We start from the raw sequence: 23,309 nt of genomic DNA on the forward strand, positions 1-23,309 counted from the left end.
ATATATATATATATATATATATATATATATATATATATATATATATATATATATATATATATATATATATGTGTGTTATCCTTGGAGGATTTATTTTTTAAGGGGACATGATATTCTTGCAGCCTATGGTATGGTGCCCCAATATTGCTCATATGTTACTAGTATGTGGTAGATATTACTAGGTTAATCTATCAAATCAAAATTCGTTTCTTTAGTTTAAAATTCATTTTGTTATTATTTAACTAGATGATGAATGCCAATTGCAATTGATTATGTAATTGCTTAAGTATAAGACAATCAGTTGCATATTTGAGAATTTTTATATGGCCAAGCATAGATATAGTGTACTTTTAGAGGCATAAAAATTCTCATATTGTCCCACGTTTGGACAATTCAAGGTTGGATAGATTAGAATGCTTTCGGCTCCCTGATTTAAATGCACATGCTAGTTCTGCATTGTATCTGTCCTTTTCTCTTTGGTTACGTTTCTTATATTTATTTCTAATGTCAAATGTCCTCACTTTATATGGATACTTGACATGGGAATCAAATGCAAGATCAACGTATCCGGAAAGACATGGGGAGATGCTGCTGAAATTTTAGTGTGTGCATTTAAATAAGAACATGAAAGTATTACAATCTATCCAATCTTGGATGGGTGACTGTAACATCCCGAACTTTCTAATGCTCGGCTGTTACCATGTAATCTAGTTTAGTGTGAATACAAACCTAACCTACTTAAATATTCATGATCACTACAGTTTAAATATGTAGTTTAAAATAGTCCCCGTCCGTATGATAACCCATCCATCCGTTGAGGTTTGAGATGAACCATCACACCATCAACACAACCCATTGTTAGGATTTCGATCACCTCGATAAAAAAATCAAACAATCCAGACGTCAGATGATATTTGATAAGTATATGATTTTATACAAACATAGATCAAACTTTATAGATGTATTTTAATAATTTATCTGAAAATGTATGGAATAGGGTGATACGTATATATTTAATGTATATGAAATATTTTGAAAATAATATTATATTAAATAAACATAATAAGTGGTAATTTCACAATGTATAATTGAACTATAAATATTAGTGTAGCATCAAATATCTTGTAAAATATGTAAACGAAAATTATTATATATTTTAAATAAAATCAAGTATTATTTAACAATGTGATTTCAAATATGATATTGTACTATTTTCAATTCATATGTATGTATAATATGATATTGTATATTATGAATTTTATATTAATAAATAGGTGATCAATAGCATGTATATGGTAATATGTAAATATTAAAATATTATATATATATATATGAGATTTTAATTATTTTAATTACAAGTAATATACAAAAGTAATGAAATCTATATTGATATTAGTATTGGGTAGAAATACATGATGAGAGCCTTACAATGGCCCATTTAGGCCTTTTAACCATTGACGTTCAACTTCAAAATCATCCGACGATTAGATCAATGGGAAACCCCCATTAGGACTACAAATCACATGGTGGGCCCCACCTAGGCATTTCTTCAGCTCGATCCTTGGTCAAGGACCCCGAGTAAGGCCTTTCAAGATGAATGGACGGTGCGAATTTCCCAAAAACATCACCACGGGGCCCACATTAGACTGAATGTGCACCGGTGCTAAAGCACCTGTGGTGCGCTGGACGACCCAGCTCAGTCAAACGGGTTTGACCCGTGGCTATCCAAAAGAAGAGAGATTTCTCCCTCTCTCCTTAGATCGGCAGCAGATGCACAGGCGTCCCCAATTTTTGATCAGCGGCCCACCTACATTGTCCATATGGACAATCCAAACCATCCACATGGACAATCCAAACCATCCATCGTGTGAGGCACTAAATTTTGACTGAACTCTAGGTGGTTTCACCCGTTGGCATACACCCACATGCACACAATCCTCATCGAGAATAGACCCTACAAGCACTTATTTCCATAAACGAAAACTGATTTCCGGACAACACGCTGGCAATCTACGTGCCCTGGTGTCCGTCCATCCTAGCCGTCCATTTGGATGAATCTCAGCCATTGCTTCCCCTAGTTTGGGGTGTTCCTAGCAAACCAAAGGAAAACTGACGGTTTCCTACCCACTATCTCATAGGCGATTTCGGTCAAAGAAGATCTGGACCATCTGTTGACGATCCGACGTCTCTGAGTGAATTTGGGGATTTGATAAATTAGAACAATGGTGGCTTCATGTCTCTCTCCAGCACTCGATGCTACACTTGAGGAAAAACAGAGAGATAGATAGAGAGAGAGAGAGAGAAATAGGGGGCGAGATCGGACGGGCTGTAGTGTCGCACCACCTCGACCTGGGCTGACGTCTAGTTCGGTCACTGCTGGGAGCAGCAAAGAAATAGGAGAAAAGCAGGGAAAGAAGAAGAAACAGAGGGAGAAAGAAAAGGGAAATGAAGAGGAAGGAGGAGAAGGAAAGGGAAGAGGAAGAAAGGGAAATGAAGAACAGAGAGAGAGGATTGGTGCATTGTTGCACCAACTCGAACTGAGCCCAGTTCGAGCTTGAGCTCAGGTCGGGTCCAAGAGCTGCTGGTTGCTACAGCAGAGTAGAGAAGGAAGGAAAGAAAGGAAGGAAGGGAGAAATGAATAGAAACGGAAAGAGAGAGAGAGAGAGAGAGGTTGGTTGCTCGGTGTAGCAGCAGCTCAACCGAACCGAGTTTGGGCCGAGTCAGGCCAAGCTCGGCACCCATTGCTGGAGTTCCAATAGAGGGTAAGAGAAGAGAAAGGGGAAAGGAGAAAGAAGGAGACGTAGATGGTGCATGATTGCACCAGCCCGAGCAGGGCCGAGCCTACCTTGCTACCTGTCATCGTGCAGTCACTGAGTCGACACAGATCGACCGGGGCTGAGTTTGGTCAGGTCTGACGGCCATGGCTGGGTACTTCCAGCAACAGCAAAAGAATAAGAAGAAGTGAAAAAGGAAGGAAGATAGAAATGAAGAAATGAGGATATGAAAGGAAGGAAAAACGAGGGGGAGAGAGTAAGATGGGTGCTTGTGTTGAGCTGAGTCAACTCGACTCGAACTGAGTCAACAAGGTGAGAATTTACATTTATTTTTATATTCGTCATTAGACATTTTGTTATTAATTATATCGCTATTATTTTCTATTTATTGTAGCAACTAAAGTTATCTTAACAACGTTGACTAGAAATTATAATCAATATTACAATGTACTAATTAGCGTTATGGATATTGTTATTAATTTTCATCATAATGATTTTACCATGTTAGCTAATGTAAATTACAACACTAATGATAAAGTTAATGTAATTAATAATACACCAACTCGGGTTCAAACCCTAAGAACCTAGCCTAGACCTAAACTCTAGAATAAAATCCTAAAGCTAAGTAATCTAAGCTCTAGGTCAATACCCTAAGCATAGATAGTGTGTTAGGTTTGAGCTAATCATGGAATTTCATAGCTCATGGTAGATCATAGTGTCTAGTATCATGGCTAGATTCACTATTATTGACTACTAGCATTTGAAAATAGTTATCATGAGATTAGTATAATACTTGTTAATATAATTAGTCTTTATTGTATTATCATCAGTAGATATTCTATTATTATTACTTATATTACCTAAGAGATTATTAGTCCTTAGAAAAATATTAGATAATGTCGGTACATTCAAATGTGAATTTATGGGCCATCATTATTAATATGATGGATTAAAACTCTTATCATGAATAGTATTTGGCCCACGGTACAATAATAATATCAATAATAATCGTGGATTCAAATCTTAGAATCTAAGCACCAAATTAAAGGATAAAACCCTGACCCTACATCAAAACCCTAAAAATAAATAACTGAAACCCTAGGCTATGATCTCAAACCCTAGGTAGTGTGTAGAGCTTGGATCGAGCTTAGATCTAATTGTACAAGTTCCTGATTTATGATAGGGATGGATTCTAAGGAAACATGCATTCTCTAGTAACACTAGTAGGTGATTCGAAGTATAAGGTGATGATTCTTCCCCTTGAGCTTTCCATTTTCCCATTAGCTTAAGTTATAGTTTTATTTTAATTCAAATTGATAATTGCTATCTCCATCTCATATTTACATGTGTAATTGAGTTGCTACATACATGCTTAATGTTCATCATGTATATTTGTTCATACTTATGGATTATTTGTGGATTGCTTATGGAACTTAAACTGGCACATCAGTATGAAACCCCCACTTATAAATGTACACCCATACTTGGGATGTAACCTGACTGGTTGTGATTGAAATAGACCTTTGATCTAGTGGTTATTGAGTAGTGGTCTAGATGGATCATTGATGTGGGCCTACCATCCAGGGTTGTTGTGTTTAAGTGGTTTTCAAGGATGGTCTTTTATCGTATGGTTTTGATACCTGCCTTATGTGGCTTGTTTTGATATCGCCCTATGTAGCTTTGTTTTGGGTATTTTTCCTATATGGGTTCGATCTTTTATATCGTGCAACTATGCGATGGTAAGCCCCATATACTATAATATGATTGGCCACTAGTCGATGAGTTTCCATTAAATATCCTAAGGTGGTAGTCTCATGAGTCGGGGATGGTGATCATGGTATATTATGCCCAAGTTGTCGGCCTACGCTGCGCTCTAAGCTCCCCGTAGTGACCTTTGAGCTTATTAAACCTACTGGTTGTAAATGGATTAATAATGGTTTGGCTAATTATACATACATGGCATAGACCGGCATTTATTGTTATCGTACGTGATGTACGTATTGTTCCGATTGGATGATTTTTCTCAGGTTCGATGATTGCATGGGTGACGAGCCCACTGTCCGCATGGATGAACATCCCCGGGGCGATGATTGCATACTACATGCATCCATGCATCTAATAAGACCTGTATCATGTATTATTTTGTATGTCTTGATTTATAATTATGCTTACCTAATGCAGCGGTGTGTAATCTTGAGGAAAATTCACACTGAGTTGACCACTCATCCATCAAATATACAACCGTATAGGTAGTACAGGTGGCTTAAGTGATATGCATGTCCAGACTTGATGAGGAGCAGGGTACGATCGCTAGGGATGCATGACTGTATTTTCTGAAGGGGCTGCATGATTTTGTGGCTTATATTTATATGTTTTATGTTATTCTTCATGTATTGAATCATGTAAATCTTGTACTTATTTAAATTATGAGACATTGGTTTGTATAAGTCATTATGGGCAACCTCATGTATATTCTAAATGAAATTAAAAATTTTCCACTACCAAAAAACGGGCAAAGGCTACGGATAAAAACCGTAGCTAAAGACCTATGGCTGCGATTAAAGTCTGTAGCACGACCGTAGCCGTTGGTGTCGTAGTCATAGGTCTAAAAGCAATGGCTAGGATTTCCTCCATAGCCATATAAACAATGGGTATGGATTAAATCTGTTCGTAGCTTCCGTAACACTAAGGTATTTACAGCTACGGATTATATCTGTAGCTAAAAGTAGAGCGAGAATCGTAGCAATAGGTTGAAATCAACAACAACTATGGTTTTCAGATTAAGGGGTATGGTTAATAGCCGTAGCGATTGAAACAATAGGTACGGATTAAATCTGTAGCAATATTTTCCATAGCTTTAGATTATATATAGCTATGGATTATATCCGTAGCTAAAAGTAGAATGAGAACCGTAGCAATAGGCTGAAATTAGCAAGAGCTACGGTTTTCAGATAAATGGCTATGGTTAATAGCCGTAGCTAATGCCTATTTTTTTAATAAAAAATTTAAATAATAATGGCAACTCTTAGCATTGTAGTACACTTTAATAACTCATATAAACTGATATAGATAAATACTTCAGGGCTAAATCATTCATTCTTTCAATCAAACACAATCATTCATTCAATCATATACAATCATTCATTTCCATTCACAAAAGTTCAATGCCAACATAATTGTTATATGTCTATTTAAAGTTCTCATTAATAGCAAGATCTAATGCCTTCTCGAAGCCAAATAGCTTCTCAACAATTGCAAGTGAAAACTCCATGGATGTGCCTCTATTGGTTATCAATTTACCATCAACTAACACCTTATTCTTAGCTTCGCTTTGATTCGAAAGCTTGTACATGGCTGAAAATCAATTTCATCATATAAAATGGAAGAAATTGTATGTTATGACATTATACGTAAGAGGCTGAAAATGTGTTTATTGTGTGTTTTGAAGATTGAGGTGAAAATGCAATGGACCCACTTGGGCAATGGACACTCTGAGGATTGTGCCTCTGAGGCCAACCCCAACAGATGCGATCACCATGATAGCTGGGCCAACAAGGAACCTCACAACCAATCCGTATGCGGCAAGTTTAGTCCCACAAGCTATGATTCTTAGCTGTAAGGCCATAAACAGTCCTGAAAATTTGAAAATTTCAAAGGTAGTTCAAGTCAATTCAAAAGACTTGAAAAACAAGGACTAAGAATCATGATGAGCATATCAATGATCTTACCAAGACTGAACATGGCCATCCCAAGACCTGCATTCGACAAGATCATGAAAGAATTTTCCATGATTCGAGGCTTCTTAACACCCCATCTACAGTAAGAAAGATGTTAGAAGAAAATCAGATTCAAGAGATAGAGATTGAAAGAAATTTAAAATTCAAGACCTGTGAAAATCACCTGCAAGATACAAGAGCCCAGCTCAAACCCTTCACCAATAGTTCTACACAACAACAACTGTTCAACTAAACCCTTCATACCCCAATAACTATTCCACATACTTTAAAAATTTGCTACCATTGTTCTATACAACAACAACATTAAGATATATTTAAACAACAACTGTCAGTTTGGAACAACAACTTCCATTGTTCCATTGTTCCTTGGAAAATCTACAAAAGGATTTTCAATGGTATTTAATGTATAGAAAATCTGTTACCATTGTTGTGTGGAACACAACCCTGTCTTTGCACTTCCTCTATATGCAACGCAACCCAACCCAATCAAAATTCAGGTTGATAGTGAAACCATTTCAGGATTAAAAAAAGAAAAAAGAAAAAGAAAAGAAGAAGAAGATGCATACCGAGTTTTGTTCCCAGCAAGATTCGCAAAATTCAGGTTGATAGTGAAACCTGAATTTTGCTGCATGACAAAGAGTGCGACATTTTTGAACTGTGTTTAGACAGAGATGCTAAAAAGGATTATTTTCTATTGATTTGAAGAGGCCAGTGAATAATCAGATACATTTTTACAGCATCACATGCAAAATTAACACATGAAAATGTTTCCACTAATACTACTGTTTGAGGTACTATAAAATCCAAACCCATAAGTCCTATAGCCCTAATGGGAAGGTATGATATAGAGCTTTGTATATAGAGATTGTTCTCCATTTTGTATAGAGAATCTAAAAGATGGACATGCAAAAGCTCACGAGTATATTATCACCATCATCAGCTTAGCCTTTCTCGTAGTGATGTGCATAACCCAATAGATGATAGATTGCAAAGGATTCATTCTTCTCTAATCAATGCTATCCAAATGAGATGCAACAGTTTCCTATAAGTGAAAAAGAAATTCATAAACTCAAAAAATAAAACAAACACACTCCACCTTGGAAAAGACAGCCACCTGAAAAGGAAAGCTAACATGCACATCCCTCTTATAGCAAGCCATCAGCAGCAATATTTTCCTTGGTCACCGAAATTTTTACAATTGTCACCAGTAAAAAAATAAAAAGAAAAAGAAAAACCATAAAAACCTTATTTTGTTTTAAAATATTTAAAATCCAGTAAATGATATTTACTCCCAAGAGCAGAGGCAATGAACACAACATTTGATATTACTTCAAGAAACCTATACGAGTGATCAATGTACAGTAAGTACATATGCACGAACTGATGTCATAAATGAACAAGAAATCATCAATGATTTCCTCAGCCTGATGTGTTGCCAAAAGTGTTGTAATCCAATGCAAGGCCTCAATTCTAGTAGCATCCCATTCATTAGATAGTTGTCTGACAAACATAACTACTACACATTAACATCTAGTCATATTACATAGGAGGAAGAAAACAACTTACCTCTACAGCAGAAATGTAACCATTTTGATCCTTGTCAAAGACCTTGAAAGCCTCCTTCAGTTCCTTCACATACTCAGTGTCCTTCATAACAAGTGGAAATGGGAAAAGTTAGAAACGCCTAACAAAAGTTGGCAACTATCACTGCCAAATAATATTCATAAGGATTAGAATCACACAGTCACACAGTGTGGTTTACTACTCTATTAGGAGGTTTAGTATAAAAGGAAAAAAAAAAAAAAAAGAGCTAAATGCAAATTCATATGTGTTTGTATTTTTTATTTTATTTTTTTGCCTAAATCTTGATCTAATTTATTTTCTTGTTTAGTCCCTGCACATCTGCATGCATACACATATATGCTTATATTGCATTGATAGGTGATCATGATCTCAAGCACTTTAAAAAATGATTTGCAGTTTAAGTGAAAATCAAGAGACACATTTATTTGAATAGCTAGCCATGTTTTCTGCACTCAACTAGAATTTTCATGGTAAATGATGATTCAAAGGGAGATCTATATGAATCAGATTCTTCATCCTAATCTTAGCTGATCTATATGAATAAGAGGAATGTCTACTACCAAGTTGGATTATGATATGTGGTTGGACTTGGGATGATGTAGTTGGGATTTAGTGATGGATCTGCTCCTAAGATTTACATGGGCTGCAACATAGGGAATGGTGTAAAATCATGCTCTAAATACTTTAAAATTCACATGATTTGGCAACATGCACTTATATAATAGTATAACATGGTTTACTATGTAAATATGAAAATAAGAAAATTTTTCAATGTTAGGTAGAGAAAAATAATGACAACTCAAGATAACTTGAGATACTCATCAATGTCAGCCTTAATCTGCTTTGCTTTCAGAGCACCATCAACCTCAGAGAGAATGCCCGGTGATTGGCTGAGTTCAGCCAGCAAATCAATCTGCATTCAGGAGAGAAGAAAGATGCTAGCTTAATAGAGAGCTATTAAATATGGATTAGGAAGTTCAAACAAAATCGTGATGCAGCCAACTTCAAGTTGGGAGTAGAAGGATTGGGCAACCTCATGTTTCGTGGGAATGCACTTTAAATAACATTCCGCATTTGAATGCAACTGGGTGGAATCACATCACAGAAGCAGAAATGATAATCACAAAGGAACTCTGGAAAATCATGAAGCAGTACCAAGAGCACCCTTAGAGTGCCTTTGTACAAAAAGTGAACCTGCCCACAAGTAATAATAGAGATAAACATGTCAGACTCCACCAGGAAAAAAAACTGATTTCATATACACACACACACACACACACACACACACACACACACACACACACACACACACACATATTCTTTTTTCTTTTTTCTTTTTTTTAAAAGGTAAGGAATTCCATTTACTGCACCGATCACAAGTAAATGTAAAGATAATAATAGGACAGGGTCAGGGGAACCAAGGTCCAAAAGGTAGTTCAGAAACAATCAGAAATATGCCCTTCGGTTGAAAGCAGTTTTCTTCTCTTCTGCATCCTTTTGGATAACTCTCACAGTCACTGACAAAATCTGCCACATGTCATAATGAGAACACTGTAAGTAACCTTAATGGAAGCAGAAGTATAAATTAATTTTTATTTTAAAACAAAAAATTTTCCTTGTGTGTTTCAACCTTGGGCAAGAGAAACACTTTACTTAATCCCTGGTCCACCGTACAATACTAACAATAACAAAGATAAATGAAGTTACAAATCATCGAATTAATTAAAGCAAACACCTACTGAGGTTAATATAACTAGCAACATTTGTTACAACTGAAAGAAATTTTCCATAACCACAAAAAAAAGATCGCTACCTTAATAACTAAAACCACAAGCTTTGTATACATATCAATAACAGCAAATGAGACATGCTGGACTTGTTGTGGCGTTTGCAGGGACAATGAGCTTAAATTAATCATGTTAGTGGCCAAACAATTTGCTATAGAAATTTCCTGAAATTATAGGTAGAAAGAGAAGGAAAACTCTTAACAACTGTGAGGGTCTGGAGGATTCTCATGGAAACATAATAAAACCATGGAAAAAGTTTACCATGAGGATTCGGAACCCCTTTCAGCAACCCACTTTGCTGTAACTATGAGATATAATGGGTATAAGTGACACAATATTGCCAGGAAGTTCACAAATTTGACACCACTCAACAAACAGACGAGAAATCTGCAATTTATTCTTAGAAAATGGAAAGCACATAGAAAAATCAAGATCAGACTCAAAGAAAAATAAAAAAGCAAATAGAAAATGGAACAAGTAATGTTAAATAAGACAAACAAACAAGCACCTGCACATCAGGAAGGATTTTCATTCACGATTCAACAAACATAAAATTCATTTCATTTCCTTTTTATGACTTCATATGTTCAGTTTCAGGTTTTCTATGCTACTCCAATATCCAATTCTATAATTTCCAAGTATCTAATCGGTCCCTAAAGTATCTAAAATTTGAAGAACTACAGTTGATTTGATAAATATTGCAACATATGTAAGCAAAGGTATTACTTGAATTCCGTGGCCAGGCACATATATTACTAGATGCAACTCATTAAAATTATTTTTACTCAAGTATATGCAACAACATATATATGCAAGCAAGGAAAACTATTACTAGAATTCTAACAGAGGACCACAGGCACATAAATTACTTCACTACATCTGTAAGAATTAATATTAGTATTTTTTTTCCATAATCACCACTACATCGTCCTAGCCATTTGAGATTGGTGTTACGAACCTTGTTTCGCTAATCCCACTATTCTCAGAAAGTGAAAAATCCTTCATATCACTTCATAGTGGAAAAGGAGCTACTCCATTAGTTATTTCCTTTTTAGTGAATTGAAATTTTGCAATTGAATTCAACTGAGCATCTAAATGCAGCCTCAATGAACTTGAAGAGATTCCTATGCCAGTGAACTAAAAATGTAAATAACCACCATCCCGAAAGCTCTAAATGCCTGAAGTATATAATAAAGCCACTCCACTTTCATCCCCAAAAGACTTTTTATCTGCAGTAATTTAGAAAGAAAACTAGGTATATATACAATATCCAATTATCCATGTTTGTCTGCATATTGCATACACATGAACATGTTACATATGCATACATAAACACATCTAAACCTACATAAATGGGCTATGCATAAATGCATGTGGACCTATACAAGTTTATAAATAGAGAGAGAGAGAGAGAGAGAGAGAGAGAGAGAGAGAGAGACTGTGCTACATTCATTACATGATTCTGTTTTGTCTTCTGAGTTTCAGCCCAATGGTTTTTTTGGGTAGAATCAGTTTAGGTTGTATGTTCTCGCGACTGTGATACTTATAATCCAACACGAACTGACTATTTAGGCAGCATTTGGATGCATTATCTAATAAAATTGCAATAACAAGTTCAATAAAGTGGAAATGACCAAATTGCAATTAGTTAGTATTCATATTCAATAAAGTAGAAGTCCGCTATCAAAAGCAGAAATAAGTAGGCTGGATATCTACTAGGATGACTTTAGAAAAACATGGAACTGGAAGATGTGTAGTCTCATGAACATATAAAAACTTGCCTCCATACACCTAGCCATACTACACAGACATGGAATAGGAAGATCCCCGTCGTCCATAAAATCAACTTACTTTGTACCTGCCTTGGCCGAGAAAGAAGGACATGGCCTCAACTTCTAATCAAATGGGCCATGCATGTATTTTGAATGTAGACTATTTTTCATTTCCTTAGATGCCATTTTGATGAACCACCTACCACACATGGACGCCATGCTTGTGAGTAAGTAGTGCGAGTAAAAATCCAAGAGTATCTTTAAAAAGCCATTGAAAAAAAAAAAAAAAAACCTCTGAGAGACTTAAAGCAAAAGTCTCATTAGAAGTAGGAATAAGTAGACCAAAAAATAAAAGAAAAAGACCAATGAATTGTTTGGTATTATTGGCAAATCAAATCACTTACTTGAAGAAACGTAAGCTTGAGGACAACACCCAAGTTCCAGCATTCATGCATGGTTATTGGGGTGAGAAGGTTCCGCGTCTTAGCATATACCAGCCCTAACACCATTCCTGTAGAGGCAAAGGCAACATGGCATATGTAAGAATGGAGATGAAGCATAAAAAATAGCCACAATTTTAAATCAAAGGTGATACCGCCATTAACGTGCCTTAACTCAATAATCAGACTGGTACACTCATCAAGCAAAGGTAACCATGAACATGAAATTCACTTCAAACCAAACTCATCAGGTAAAGAACATAAAACGAAAAACCCAAATCATAAAGTACATCAATATAATTAAAAAGAAAAAACATCAAATTGCATAGAATTACAGATTTATAGCAGTCCAAAATATGACTAAGAACATGAAATTACCATTGAAAGTAGATCATGAGCTAATAAAAACCAAGTACAAAATGCATTAATAGAGGAAGGAACCATCAAGATGAATAAAATTAGGGATTTACGTCGGTCCAAGAGACAACCGTGAGTAAGAATATTAGCTTTGAAAACAAAACAATGAGCTAAAAACCATGGATATCTGGCTTCATGGTAAGATGATTTGGACAGTCCAGCTAATTTGCACCAACAGAGATAGCTATCAGTCTAAAAAGACTTACAGGGCCAACACATTTTTTTTTCTTTTGTCAAGCAATAGATGTCCCACTTGAAAGGAATTTGATTACATTCTGTTTGCATTTGCAATGTGGAAAATGGAGATTTCTGATATGGTTAGCCATAACAAAGCATTTTCCTGTTTACCCTCAGGCCATGTTGAATGTTCATTTCTCACCAACAGCTCCATATCTCTTTCTACTGAATCACTCATAGCACATATGGACAGCAAGGTCAAAACAACATTTTTATACAAGCACTTTCTAAAATTTCTAAGTGGGGATGGGAAGTTCTTAAAAGAAACCAAAAAACAAAAAACAAAAACAAAAAACAAAAACAAAAACAAAAACAAAGCAAAATAAAAAATAAAAAATCATGCTGCATACTGCAGAGTGCAGACATCCAAATGCTATTTTGTGCAAAGGAAAAAACCAATGTATCAAACCATCAAAACACTAAATTAAAGATCATCAAACATGCGAGCAATTATGAACATTGACAAGCCTGCACATATTACAAAAATGAATAAATTAGGACTGCATCACATCAAGGAAAGCCCTTCAAAATGTACTATAGAATGATAACAAAAATACTACAGTACCTTGCTACGACAAAAATATTCATGGCCAATTACAAAAGCAATGGTTCTTTCCATACACAATTATTGAATCACCTCCTTTGATCATGACACTTTTTCCCCAAAACCACAGCTTAGCAAAACAATTGAATTGCATAGGCATAGGATATTCTATTGGAACCATAATTTTATTTCTCAAAGCAACTGGTTGATTTTAATAAACCTTTGTAATTAATTGCATGCTCATAGCATCTGTAAGAGTTTTGTGTTCTTATTGCCAAGCTTAAGCTTGCATAAAAGAATGTTTCCTTAACATAGCAGCCAGCATGCTAAGGGAACTTGTCCCTACTCCTTGGGCTATATTTTCAATTCCATAAGTCCACAAATGCATTACAACTTACTTCAGTGGTTACACTTCCACATGTTTGGAGGAGGAGGTAGGGTATATACTTGAAGGTAGTCGTTGTATAACCATATATGCATGTTTTAAGCTTGCTAGTGTTGTGCATATAAAGCATGCACCTGCCCACCAAAACCCACTTGCAATTCAAATCAATGCAACAAAAAAATCAAAACCCATGATAACTATTGTAATATATATTTGAAATATTAATGGAAAGAAGTTGTGATAAATACATAAGAGGTGCATGCCTGTGCAACATGGGCTTTGGGAATTTTGTCAAACAATTGGCATCCCTTCCTCCACATGTTCTTGTCCCTAGACACTAGATTGGTGTTTAGTGAAGTAACGATCAATTGGCTCAGGATCGAACCATGCCACAGCCCACAACACCATATTAAGCTTCACAATAGGGTACACCATGCATTTTCCAAGGGAAATCCCTCTCTACATCATCACACAACAAATTTACAGATAAATTTTAGAAACTCTAATCTCAACATTCGATTTCAGTAAAAAAAAAAAATTATAAATCAAAAAATAATAATCAGAAACCCCTAAATCTAAAAATCTGAAATTTGGAAACAAACAACAAAAAATTGATTGAAAATTGTTTCTACATAAAATAACCTTTCCTTAAAGAGCTTGTTTGGTGCTCTGCCTATGACTTTTGCGATAAGTAGTAGAGAGAGCTCTGCTTTCAGATCTATCAGCGGAAAGGGGTTTTTGATTTTTTATGAGTGGGAGTGAGAGAGGGGTTCCGAATCTTTCAGCAGAGAGAGGTTTTAGATCCTTCACGACCGGGAGTGAAACAATTCGAAATCATCCATTGATGAAGGGGAGTTCGTGAGATCGAGCAGGAGGGGATGGTTAGGGAGAGAAGAGGAGTTCGTGAGAGGGGAGATCGAGAGAGAAAAGGAGCGCGGGAGATCAAGAGAGAGAGAGAGAAGGGGCGCGGGAGATCGAGAGAGAGAGAGAGAGAGAGAGAGAGAGAGAGAGAGACAAAAGGGGCGGGGGAGATCGAGAGAGAGAGAAAGGGACGGACCTGAGAGGGAATAGGGTTAAGTGGAGGGAAACGAATGTTTTGTGAGAGGGGAAAAAGAAAAAGGCAGCGCGGTTTTCCGCATTTTTTCCTGCTACGGTCCTGCTACAATTTTTAACCGTAACTAAAAGCCAATATGACCATAGCCATTGAACAATCCGTAATGGGCCTTCCACAGTTCACCTTTGACGGGATCTAGACGGATGTCCTTGTTAAGGGCTTTATGGGGTTCATCTTGATGCAATCGATATATCCACTCCGTCCATTAATTTTGTAATTTTTTCTATAGGGAATGAACCTAACATCTAGGCAAATTGAAGGTCTAATTAAACCACACCATCTATTAATGGATTAATCTCCACTCTTTCCTACCGTGTGGTCCACTTGTGCTTTCGATCTACTTCCTTTTTTGAGTTCTTGCCCTAAAATACTCTTAAAAAATGGATAGACGTATTAGATGGAGTACACACATTTTAATCGGCCTCGTATAGTCCCTTATGAGGTATCCAAGGTTGTATGTCCGTCTGGCGGAGTTACCTTTTGGCTACAGTTTTGAAGTTTTAGCTATGGTTTTAAGCCATAGCAAATGACCTACGGTTTATAGTTGTAGCAAAAACCCAGAATAGTCCGTAGCCTTTAGTCATTTTTTTGGTAGTGTTCCTTTATGCTTACTTGTCTATTCTATGCTCATCTGCTTACTCTGATAAAAGAAAAAAATTATACTCGAATTTGACCATCCTTTAAGGTTAACACTCGGGTTTTTGGAAAACGAGTCGTTTACTCAGGTCCTGAAAATTTGGGGCGTTACAGTGAATGATTTAGTTAGTTAGAGATACCATTAAGGATTTTATTAGATGCCTAAATCGTCGTAGCTTGTGGGGTGAGTAATAACGGTTCTTGTTTCATTATAATTTCTCTTTAGTACTCTTCCTTAAATTTCTCTTATACCCATTCTAGTTTCTCTCCTAGGAAGCTTTGTCGGGCTCATATTGTATTTCAACTAACTTGTCGAAATAACTGAGGAAGATAGTGATGGATAAGAGTTGGATTCATTTGTCAAGGCATCTCAGTAACTTCTCCTTCCAATTGTTGTTGCCCAATGGTTAAGATGCATTGTTTGATATGTCCTCCAATCGCATTGAATGATTTAGGGTAAGCAATGCATACTTAAGTAGAGCTACGGAATTTCTACACTTTGCATTTACAAATATAAGTGATAGAGGGAGGATCCTATGTCCATATAAGAACTGCAATAACAACTTTTGGGTATCTCTACAAGAAACATACGATCATTTCATGTGTGACGGATTTAATACGAGTTATACTCATTGCAATTTTCATGGGGAAGCCACGTCTTGTTCTATGCCTAATCTGGATCCAAATGATGATATGCACAAATTGTTACACAATGCATTTGATTTTTTGGGGCCGGATGATCAAGAGAGTGATGCAGCATATAAATCTACATAGGAGCTTAATACCGAAGCACAACAATTTTGTAAATTAGTAGAAGATGACGATAAGGAATTGTACCCAGGCTACAAGAAGTTAGTAAGCTCTCTTTCGTTATTCAACTATATCACATAACATGCCTTTGTGGATGGAGCGGCAAGTCATTCACAATGCTACTTGAATTATTAAAGGATGCACTTCCCGAAGGTGAAACCTTACCAATGTCTTTCTATGAAACCAAGAAGATTATTGGGGACTTGGGCCTAAAATATAATAAAATTGATGCTTGTCTCAATGATTGTATATTGTATTGGAAGGAGGCTATCAACGAGCAATTATGTGGTATATGTGGTACTTCTAGATGGAAAGCATTTAAACATCAATTAGATGACGAGGTGACTTCTTCGACTGCCAAAGAGAGAAAAATTTCAGTCAAAATATTACGCTATTTTCCTTTGAAACCAAGGCTCCAGAGGTTGTACATGTCATCTATAACAGCGTCCTTTATGAAATGGCATTACGAGTGTCGCACTGAAGATGGAATGTTAAGGCATTCGGCTGACTCCCCAGCGTGGAAAACTTTTGACCACTACCATCCGACCTTTTCATCGGATAGTTACAATGTTAGACTTGGGTTAGCAGCTGGCGGTTTTAATCCATTCAAGACAATGAGTATTGCTCATAACACATGGCCGGTTATTCTGATACCATATAACTTGCCACCATGGATGCGCATGAAGTAACCTTATTTCATGATGTCATTGCTTATTCCTGGTCCTTCCGAACCTGGTAATGATATTGACGTATATTTGCAACCTTTAATAGATGAATTGAAAAAATTGTGGGAGATTGGCATAGACACTTATGATGCCTCAAGTAATGAAATATTTCAAATGCGTGCAACATTGTTGTGCACTATCAGTGACTTTCCTGCATATGCGAACTTGTCTGGATGAAGCACTAAAGGACGCCTTGCTTGTCCTTGCTATAAGAAGGACACTTTGTCTAAATACTTGAAGTATGGTCGAAAGTTTTGTTGTATGGGTCATCATCGATTCTTGGAACTTGATCATAGATTTAGAAGTAATAGCAGATCTTTTGATGGTACAAAAGAATTTAGTGAGGCACTAACTTTGCTATTTGGGTTTGATGTGTAGGATCAATTACAAGGAATTAATGTCACATTTGGAAAGAAGACTCCTGGCAATTATGGGCACAAGAGAAGATGAGAGGATAATGCAAAAGATCGATATAAGTGGAAGAAGCAGAGTATTTTTTTTTATTTGTCGTATTGGGAGCATAATTTGTTGCGACACAATCTAGATGTGATGCATACTGAAAAGAATGTATGTGACAATGTGCTCGGGATGCTGTTGAACATTGAAGGGAAAACGAAGGATAGTTTAAAGGCACATCTCGACATGTATGATATGGGTATAAGGCAAACATTGCACCGAATGCAACTTTCATCAAACAAAACATATTTGCCACCCACATGCTTTACCATGTCATCAAGTGAGAAAGATGATTTCTACAAAGTTTTGAAGTGAGTGAAAGTTTCAGATGGTTATTCAGCCAATATTTCATAATGTGTGTATCTCAAAGAGTGTAGGATTTCATGGCTCAAGAGCCATGACTGTCATGTTATGATACAACAATTGCTATCGGTAGCGATACGAACAACATTGCCTAAGTGCGTGAGCTCAATCTTGCTTGAATTGTGCAATTTCTTTAAGAAATTGTGTTCCAAAGTTGGTCGAGTAAAAGATTTTGATCGACTAAAATCTCGAATTGCGGTAACACTTTGTCATCTAGAAAAGATTTTTCCGCCGACTTTTTTTGATATTATGGTGCATTTGCCCATTCATTTAGCGGGCAAGGCCAAAATAGCAAGACCGGTACAATACCGATGGATGTACCCCATCGAGAGGTGCGTGTTAATGTTTATAAATTAATTTTATTTGTCATGTTGTTCCAGTTGCGCTAGTCGACCATATATTTCTAAACTTCTTAATATTGATAATCATAGGTACCTGCTCGCACTGAAGTCATATGTACGTAATAAAAGTCGGCCCGAGGGTTCAATTACAGAAGGGTACTTAGCGAAAGAATGCTTAACCTGCTCGAAGTACTTGTAGAATGCGGAGACAAGGTTCAACCGACCAATATGAAATGACGACTATGGTAACACCGTTATAGAACAATCCATTATTTTCCCACAAATAGGTCATGCATTAGGGAAGCCTGAGGATTGTGTGCTAGATAATGTGGCATTTACACAAGCACATCGATATGCTCTGTTTAATAGTGGCGCACTCATCCCATTTCTTGAGTAAGAAAACTATAATACTTAATTTATACATGATGGAAAATAAGTTACTATCACTATCACGTGTCTTACTTAAACCAATTCATATGTAGAGAACACATGAATGTTGTTAAGCAGAAGAATCCTCGCGCATGACCAGGGGATATAGAATGCATTCACAATGAAACATTTCATAAATGGTATTTCCTTGATATAGGAATGCATGTGAACATGGTCCTCTACACTTTCAATTACACATGTGTCAGTGCTAGTGCAGTTGCCATTCTCTTTACTGGAACTTATGTGATGGTTAGACCACCCTCCCTCTACCTTTTCTTTTTCTTTTTTTACTTTATCATCCAACTATATTGGAATGGTAGGTGATGTTTGTACCTCAATTGTAGTTCAAATCTGACTGATATATATATATATATATATATATATATTTGAACTCTAGGAACAAAATCCTAAGTATTAGATTAGAGAAAGTATATGTGGTTATACTTCATTTAAAAACAACTCAGAATTCACATTTACATGATAGGCATCAAACAAAAGCAAGATAAACCACTGTTTGTAATAAAATTGCAATAAACACATCAAACAAATCCAAGTGTCCTATCCACTTGGGACTTATTATAAACTAAATGGTCCATAAAAGTTTAGCATCCTACAAAAGTGTAAAATAGTCCAACTACTAATTCAACTTGAACAGTTCTTCCGCACTCATGTATGGCTCCTTCGTGGGGTCCTCGTTTGCTTTCTTAGATTCATCATCTCAATGCTCTACTCTTGCACCATCTATTGGTGTGTATACACATAAAAAAGGTGAGAGAGTATCTTAGTTAAAACTCCCCCCTCCCTCCTAAGATTATACATCCATCATTATACTCTAGAATTAGTTTATAAAAATAAACAAAGAAAATACAATAATTACTTTCACAATACAAATTTTAATTAATATATGGATGCATGGATACAGATCAGCATGGGGATGCGCATCTAGCTTGAACATGTGTGTAAAATAAATGATGTAAGTGAACTTAGCACGATGACTCGAAATCAACAAGTGAACTCTAGCATCACCCAAAAATCACAAACGAACTTCGCATGATGACTCGAAAATCTACAAGTGAATTCCGGCATCACTAGAAATCAAATATGCCATAAGTGCATGATTAACCAATCTTTTATTAGTCGGGTTTACCAAACTACCAATTATAAGAAACATTTTAACTTAGTAGCCTTTTAAATCAATATGCCATGATGAATTTAATAACCATTATAACAACAAATCTTATCATGGATATGAAACAAGGGGCTTGTCGCCCATACCACTTAAGGCACAAAAACAAGTCACAAGCAGACACAAAATAAGGGCTCCTTGCGTACACAACTTAAGAAATTGAATAAGTCACAAAGTGACATTCAAGTCATAACCATCATGGTATAAAGCCCAATCACATAGGCCAACTAAGTTTCCAATTATAGTCTAAAAAGCTATGTTCACGACAACACAACACATAATCTTTGCATGAAGCGATCCACATAGTTCGTATCTCAAATTGAGCCCTCGGCGAGTGAAATCATGCCACGTCTCAAAGTATGAAAATCATATTATGAATATCTTCAACTCGTTCCATGTAATCAGTAAACTATACACGTAGTTAATATAGAAATATATATAATTCAAGTTAAGGTAATTCTAAATTATGAATGGACTCAACATGTAAGGATTTATAATCACATGTAGAAAATACAAATCAAAGCATCTAAATATGTTATGTATGAATTTCTTCGAAGAATTAATGTTCTACTCACAAACTATATCTTTCCTATGATATATGGTGGAAAGCTTGAAAGTAATTCCTCACCTTTTGAATTGTGTTGTGATCTAGTGTCATTAGGATATCAATTGGGCTTTAGGATTGAATCCTAACATATAATTATATGAATGATACGGTTTCAGATCAACATTAGGGCTTTTGATTGCATAGATATATGGGTTTGATTTACAATCTAATCTAGATCTACCAAAATTTGAATGAAGATAAATGAATCATTGAAATAACTGAGTAAGAGTGGATATAAGGCAACCTACCAGATGAACTCGAATACATATAAGAATAGAGTCAACTCAACTTAACTCAGCTTAATTGCGAACCTAATACGAATCTGATGTCACTTTCAAGCCTGACCGAATATTCAGATCTCCAGGAAGGTTCTTGGCATGTGATAGAATGTAACTCGCCCCAAACATTTTCCACTTGATGCTACACTCAGTAGATTTCATTGAGTCAACTTGGTAACAAATCGGTCTTACTTTAACCCAAACTTAAACATGAGTCAGCTTCTTCTCCTCTCTCTTTCATCCTCATTCCTTTTCCATTCTTTTCACTCTCTCTCAAACTTAACCAGAAAGTGCTCTTGTTAAACCAATAATAGATGTTGGAATCACAACGTCAAATGAGTGGATTTGGTCCGTCGTAAATTTGTGACAGATTTGGTCCATTACAAATTAAGATTTTGTGATAAATTAGTCTGTCATAAAGTACTAACCCTAGCGATGGATTTTATTTGTTTTTGTGACGGATCATGGTCCTTAAGGAAGCTGGCATTGCATGCTATTGATATAATGCAATCTATGTGCCTTAAGGAAGCTGGTGCAAATGCAACAGACCCTTTAGTAGGGGAAACTAATCATTTACAACTGATTTTTGGGGGTTACCTTCGATCTAAGGTACGTCTATGGTCCTCGAGATTGAGAACATTTTCATCAGATCTAAGCTATGTCTCTAAGCTTGGACAACATGTGTTACCAGCACAACCCACAAGCTGAAAACAGCAGGCAACAACATTCTCTAGGCCTTTTCCAGCCCTTCAGCAGCCGATTCAAGCCCAACAGCAGCAGCAACAGCACCACCAATACTTCCAGCACAGAATTAACAGCTCATGACATGTACCAGACTACCTTGGAAGTGGTGCCGAAGGAAGAGATTTTCGTCCCTCTCATACGGACACAACGTCCACATCTCTGCAGTGGATCATGGCGAACCTGGTGAAGCATCAAGATGTGCAGGCCAAGCTGGTGGAAGAGATCGATCAGGTTATGGGGGATGGATGAGAAGACATTGAAGAGGAGGATTTGCAGCAGATGTCATATCTGAAGGCAGTGATCATTCTAGAAAAGAGCAAGGAATTGTTAGATTATAGATGCCTGGAAATGAAATGTTGTAATGGAATTGAAATTGAAATGTGTACTAGAAAAGAAGGAAAAGATTATTGTGTGTGAATCATTTTATTGTCTTTTTCTATTTGTGTAATTATCTGGCATATAATACAAGTAGATTACATACCCCTCTCTCTCTCTCTCATACAATGAACAAAGGGGTTTAAAATTGTTCTTAAAATTCCATCCTAAAATCTGACTGTTGGCAACATTAATAAGCATTCAAAACCGTTTCTAAAATTGTGCCTAAAATGTGACCGTTGGCACCAAAACGGTTTTAAACCGTTCCTAAAATTTAGTTTCTCAAAATTGAAACGGTACCCAAAACGGTTCTGAACCGTTCCTGATTTTCTGCGACGCCTCATTTTGAAACGGTATTAAACTATTCCTGAAGCATTTAAGAACGGTTTAAAACCGTTCCTAAATGACGATTTTGGTGTAGTGATCAGTTTGTCTAGATCTACTGATTTTGGACAATCTCGTCGATCCAAATTAAAGAGTAAATATAAATTTAGATGTTTAGATTAAATTTCACTCAAATTTGACCATTGGATCATAAGATATGTCCCATCATATTGTTCATCAATCTTGTTTGCCCAATATCTTTATCATCTAAAGCTTGAACGAGACGAGTAACTTGTCAAATTGAAGTTCTTGATTAGTATAATAGAATAAATGGATCAGATCTCTAAATTGAACACCTATCATTATAAATTTCTCATGGGATACAGAAGTTTTTGATCAAGTTAATATTTGTGTTTTCCCTTCATCCATGCATTTGTTAACTGATGAACAAATTAGATCTAAAATAAACATCATCCAAGTGGGACACACATAATGAATGGGCTGGATCTGTGAACCACATCTAGGTGGGCTCAATAAATGATCATGAATGTTTTAATGGGAGGGTACACCTCTCGGCTATAGTATGTGGTGTGGCCCATCCAAGTCATGGATTGACTTTATTTTTAAGCCCTTGGAGCATCATGGAATGATGCATCTGACTGATGGGGCAGATGCAAAGTTCATGTGGACCACTATAGAAAAAGGGTGGGACAGTCACACCCGCTGTTGAAACCTTCTTAGGTCCACCACGATGTTTATTTGAGATCCAACCTGTTTATAAGTTAATATAGCATGAAATAAGGGAAAACATAAATATTAGCTTGATCGAAAACTTCTATACCCCAAAGAAATTTTTAATGGTAGGCGTTCAATCCCCACTATTTTTTATGGTGGGGCTCACTCGAAGTTTGGATCTACCTCATACTTTGGCTCATGCTCTAAATTTATCTGGTAAAATGGATGGACGGAGTGGATAAACGACACGTCCATGGTGGCCCCACAGCGTTTACTCAGTACGCAACCGGTCCCCATGCAGGGAAGTGGGTTGGCTGATGTACCACACACCACCTATACAGCTGGTGTATTGACGTCAGCAACTTCTGTAGGTCATACTATGAAGTGTGTGTAATATCCAATATCCAAACTGTCCATCCATTTTGCGAGCTAGTCTTAAGGCTTGGGCCGGAACATAAGACAGATCTAACAATCGAGTAGACTACACTGCAAGAAGCAATGGGGATTGG

At 36.4% G+C, this 23,309-nt stretch overlaps 2 protein-coding genes and 1 long non-coding RNA gene across 8 annotated transcripts; 1 reads left to right on the forward strand and 2 right to left on the reverse strand.

Annotated features, from left to right (window-relative positions):
* Positions 1 to 5,856: 5,856 nt before the first annotated feature.
* Positions 5,857 to 9,336, reverse strand: LOC131221549 (probable auxin efflux carrier component 1b). 6 transcript variants are annotated; one of them, XM_058216832.1, is made up of 8 exons: positions 9,129 to 9,336; positions 8,914 to 9,008; positions 8,078 to 8,149; positions 7,626 to 7,686; positions 7,078 to 7,136; positions 6,503 to 6,588; positions 6,250 to 6,407; positions 5,857 to 6,128 (listed from the first exon to the last, which is right to left on the reverse strand). In XM_058216832.1, exons 4-8 carry the CDS (start codon positions 7,668 to 7,670, stop codon positions 6,081 to 6,083), a joined length of 396 nt encoding a protein of 131 aa, XP_058072815.1. In that variant the 5' UTR covers positions 7,671 to 7,686; positions 8,078 to 8,149; positions 8,914 to 9,008; positions 9,129 to 9,336; the 3' UTR covers positions 5,857 to 6,080. The 6 variants fall into 6 exon arrangements, 4 of the variants coding, with proteins under 4 accessions (XP_058072815.1, XP_058072817.1, XP_058072816.1 ...); XM_058216834.1 differs by having other exon boundaries at positions 8,078 to 8,158; XM_058216833.1 differs by having other exon boundaries at positions 8,078 to 9,008.
* A 2,527-nt stretch (positions 9,337 to 11,863) lies between these two features.
* Positions 11,864 to 14,127, reverse strand: LOC131220584 (uncharacterized). The gene is made up of 3 exons (XR_009158708.1): positions 13,926 to 14,127; positions 13,740 to 13,811; positions 11,864 to 12,165 (listed from the first exon to the last, which is right to left on the reverse strand). It is a non-coding gene; the product is annotated as an uncharacterized LOC131220584 (long non-coding RNA).
* Positions 14,128 to 21,113: 6,986 nt separating this feature from the next.
* LOC131220585 (uncharacterized) lies at positions 21,114 to 21,977 on the forward strand. Its single transcript, XM_058215418.1, has 2 exons — positions 21,114 to 21,231; positions 21,314 to 21,977. Exons 1-2 carry the CDS (start codon positions 21,127 to 21,129, stop codon positions 21,551 to 21,553), a joined length of 345 nt encoding a protein of 114 aa, XP_058071401.1. The 5' UTR covers positions 21,114 to 21,126; the 3' UTR covers positions 21,554 to 21,977.
* The last annotated feature ends 1,332 nt before the right edge of the window (positions 21,978 to 23,309 follow it).

This window comes from Magnolia sinica, chromosome 12, assembly GCF_029962835.1.
Source record: "Magnolia sinica isolate HGM2019 chromosome 12, MsV1, whole genome shotgun sequence".
NCBI lineage: Eukaryota > Viridiplantae > Streptophyta > Magnoliopsida > Magnoliales > Magnoliaceae > Magnolia > Magnolia sinica.

Bases quoted from the DNA above. Each gene is read 5' to 3' on its own strand.
- LOC131221549 (XM_058216831.1), bottom strand. From the start codon at position 8,164: ATGAAGGACACTGAGTATGTGAAGGAACTGAAGGAGGCTTTCAAGGTC. The intron at 7,137-8,077 runs GTAAGTTGTTTT...TTTGTCATGCAG, and splicing joins GTTACATTTCTGCTGTAGAG to CAAAATTCAGGTTTCACTAT. The intron at 6,589-7,077 runs GTATGCATCTTC...TTCTTACTGTAG, and splicing joins CTTGCTGGGAACAAAACTCG to ATGGGGTGTTAAGAAGCCTC.
- LOC131220585 (XM_058215418.1), top strand. From the start codon at position 21,127: ATGCAATCTATGTGCCTTAAGGAAGCTGGTGCAAATGCAACAGACCCT. The intron at 21,232-21,313 runs GTACGTCTATGG...ATGTGTTACCAG, and splicing joins GGGGTTACCTTCGATCTAAG to CACAACCCACAAGCTGAAAA.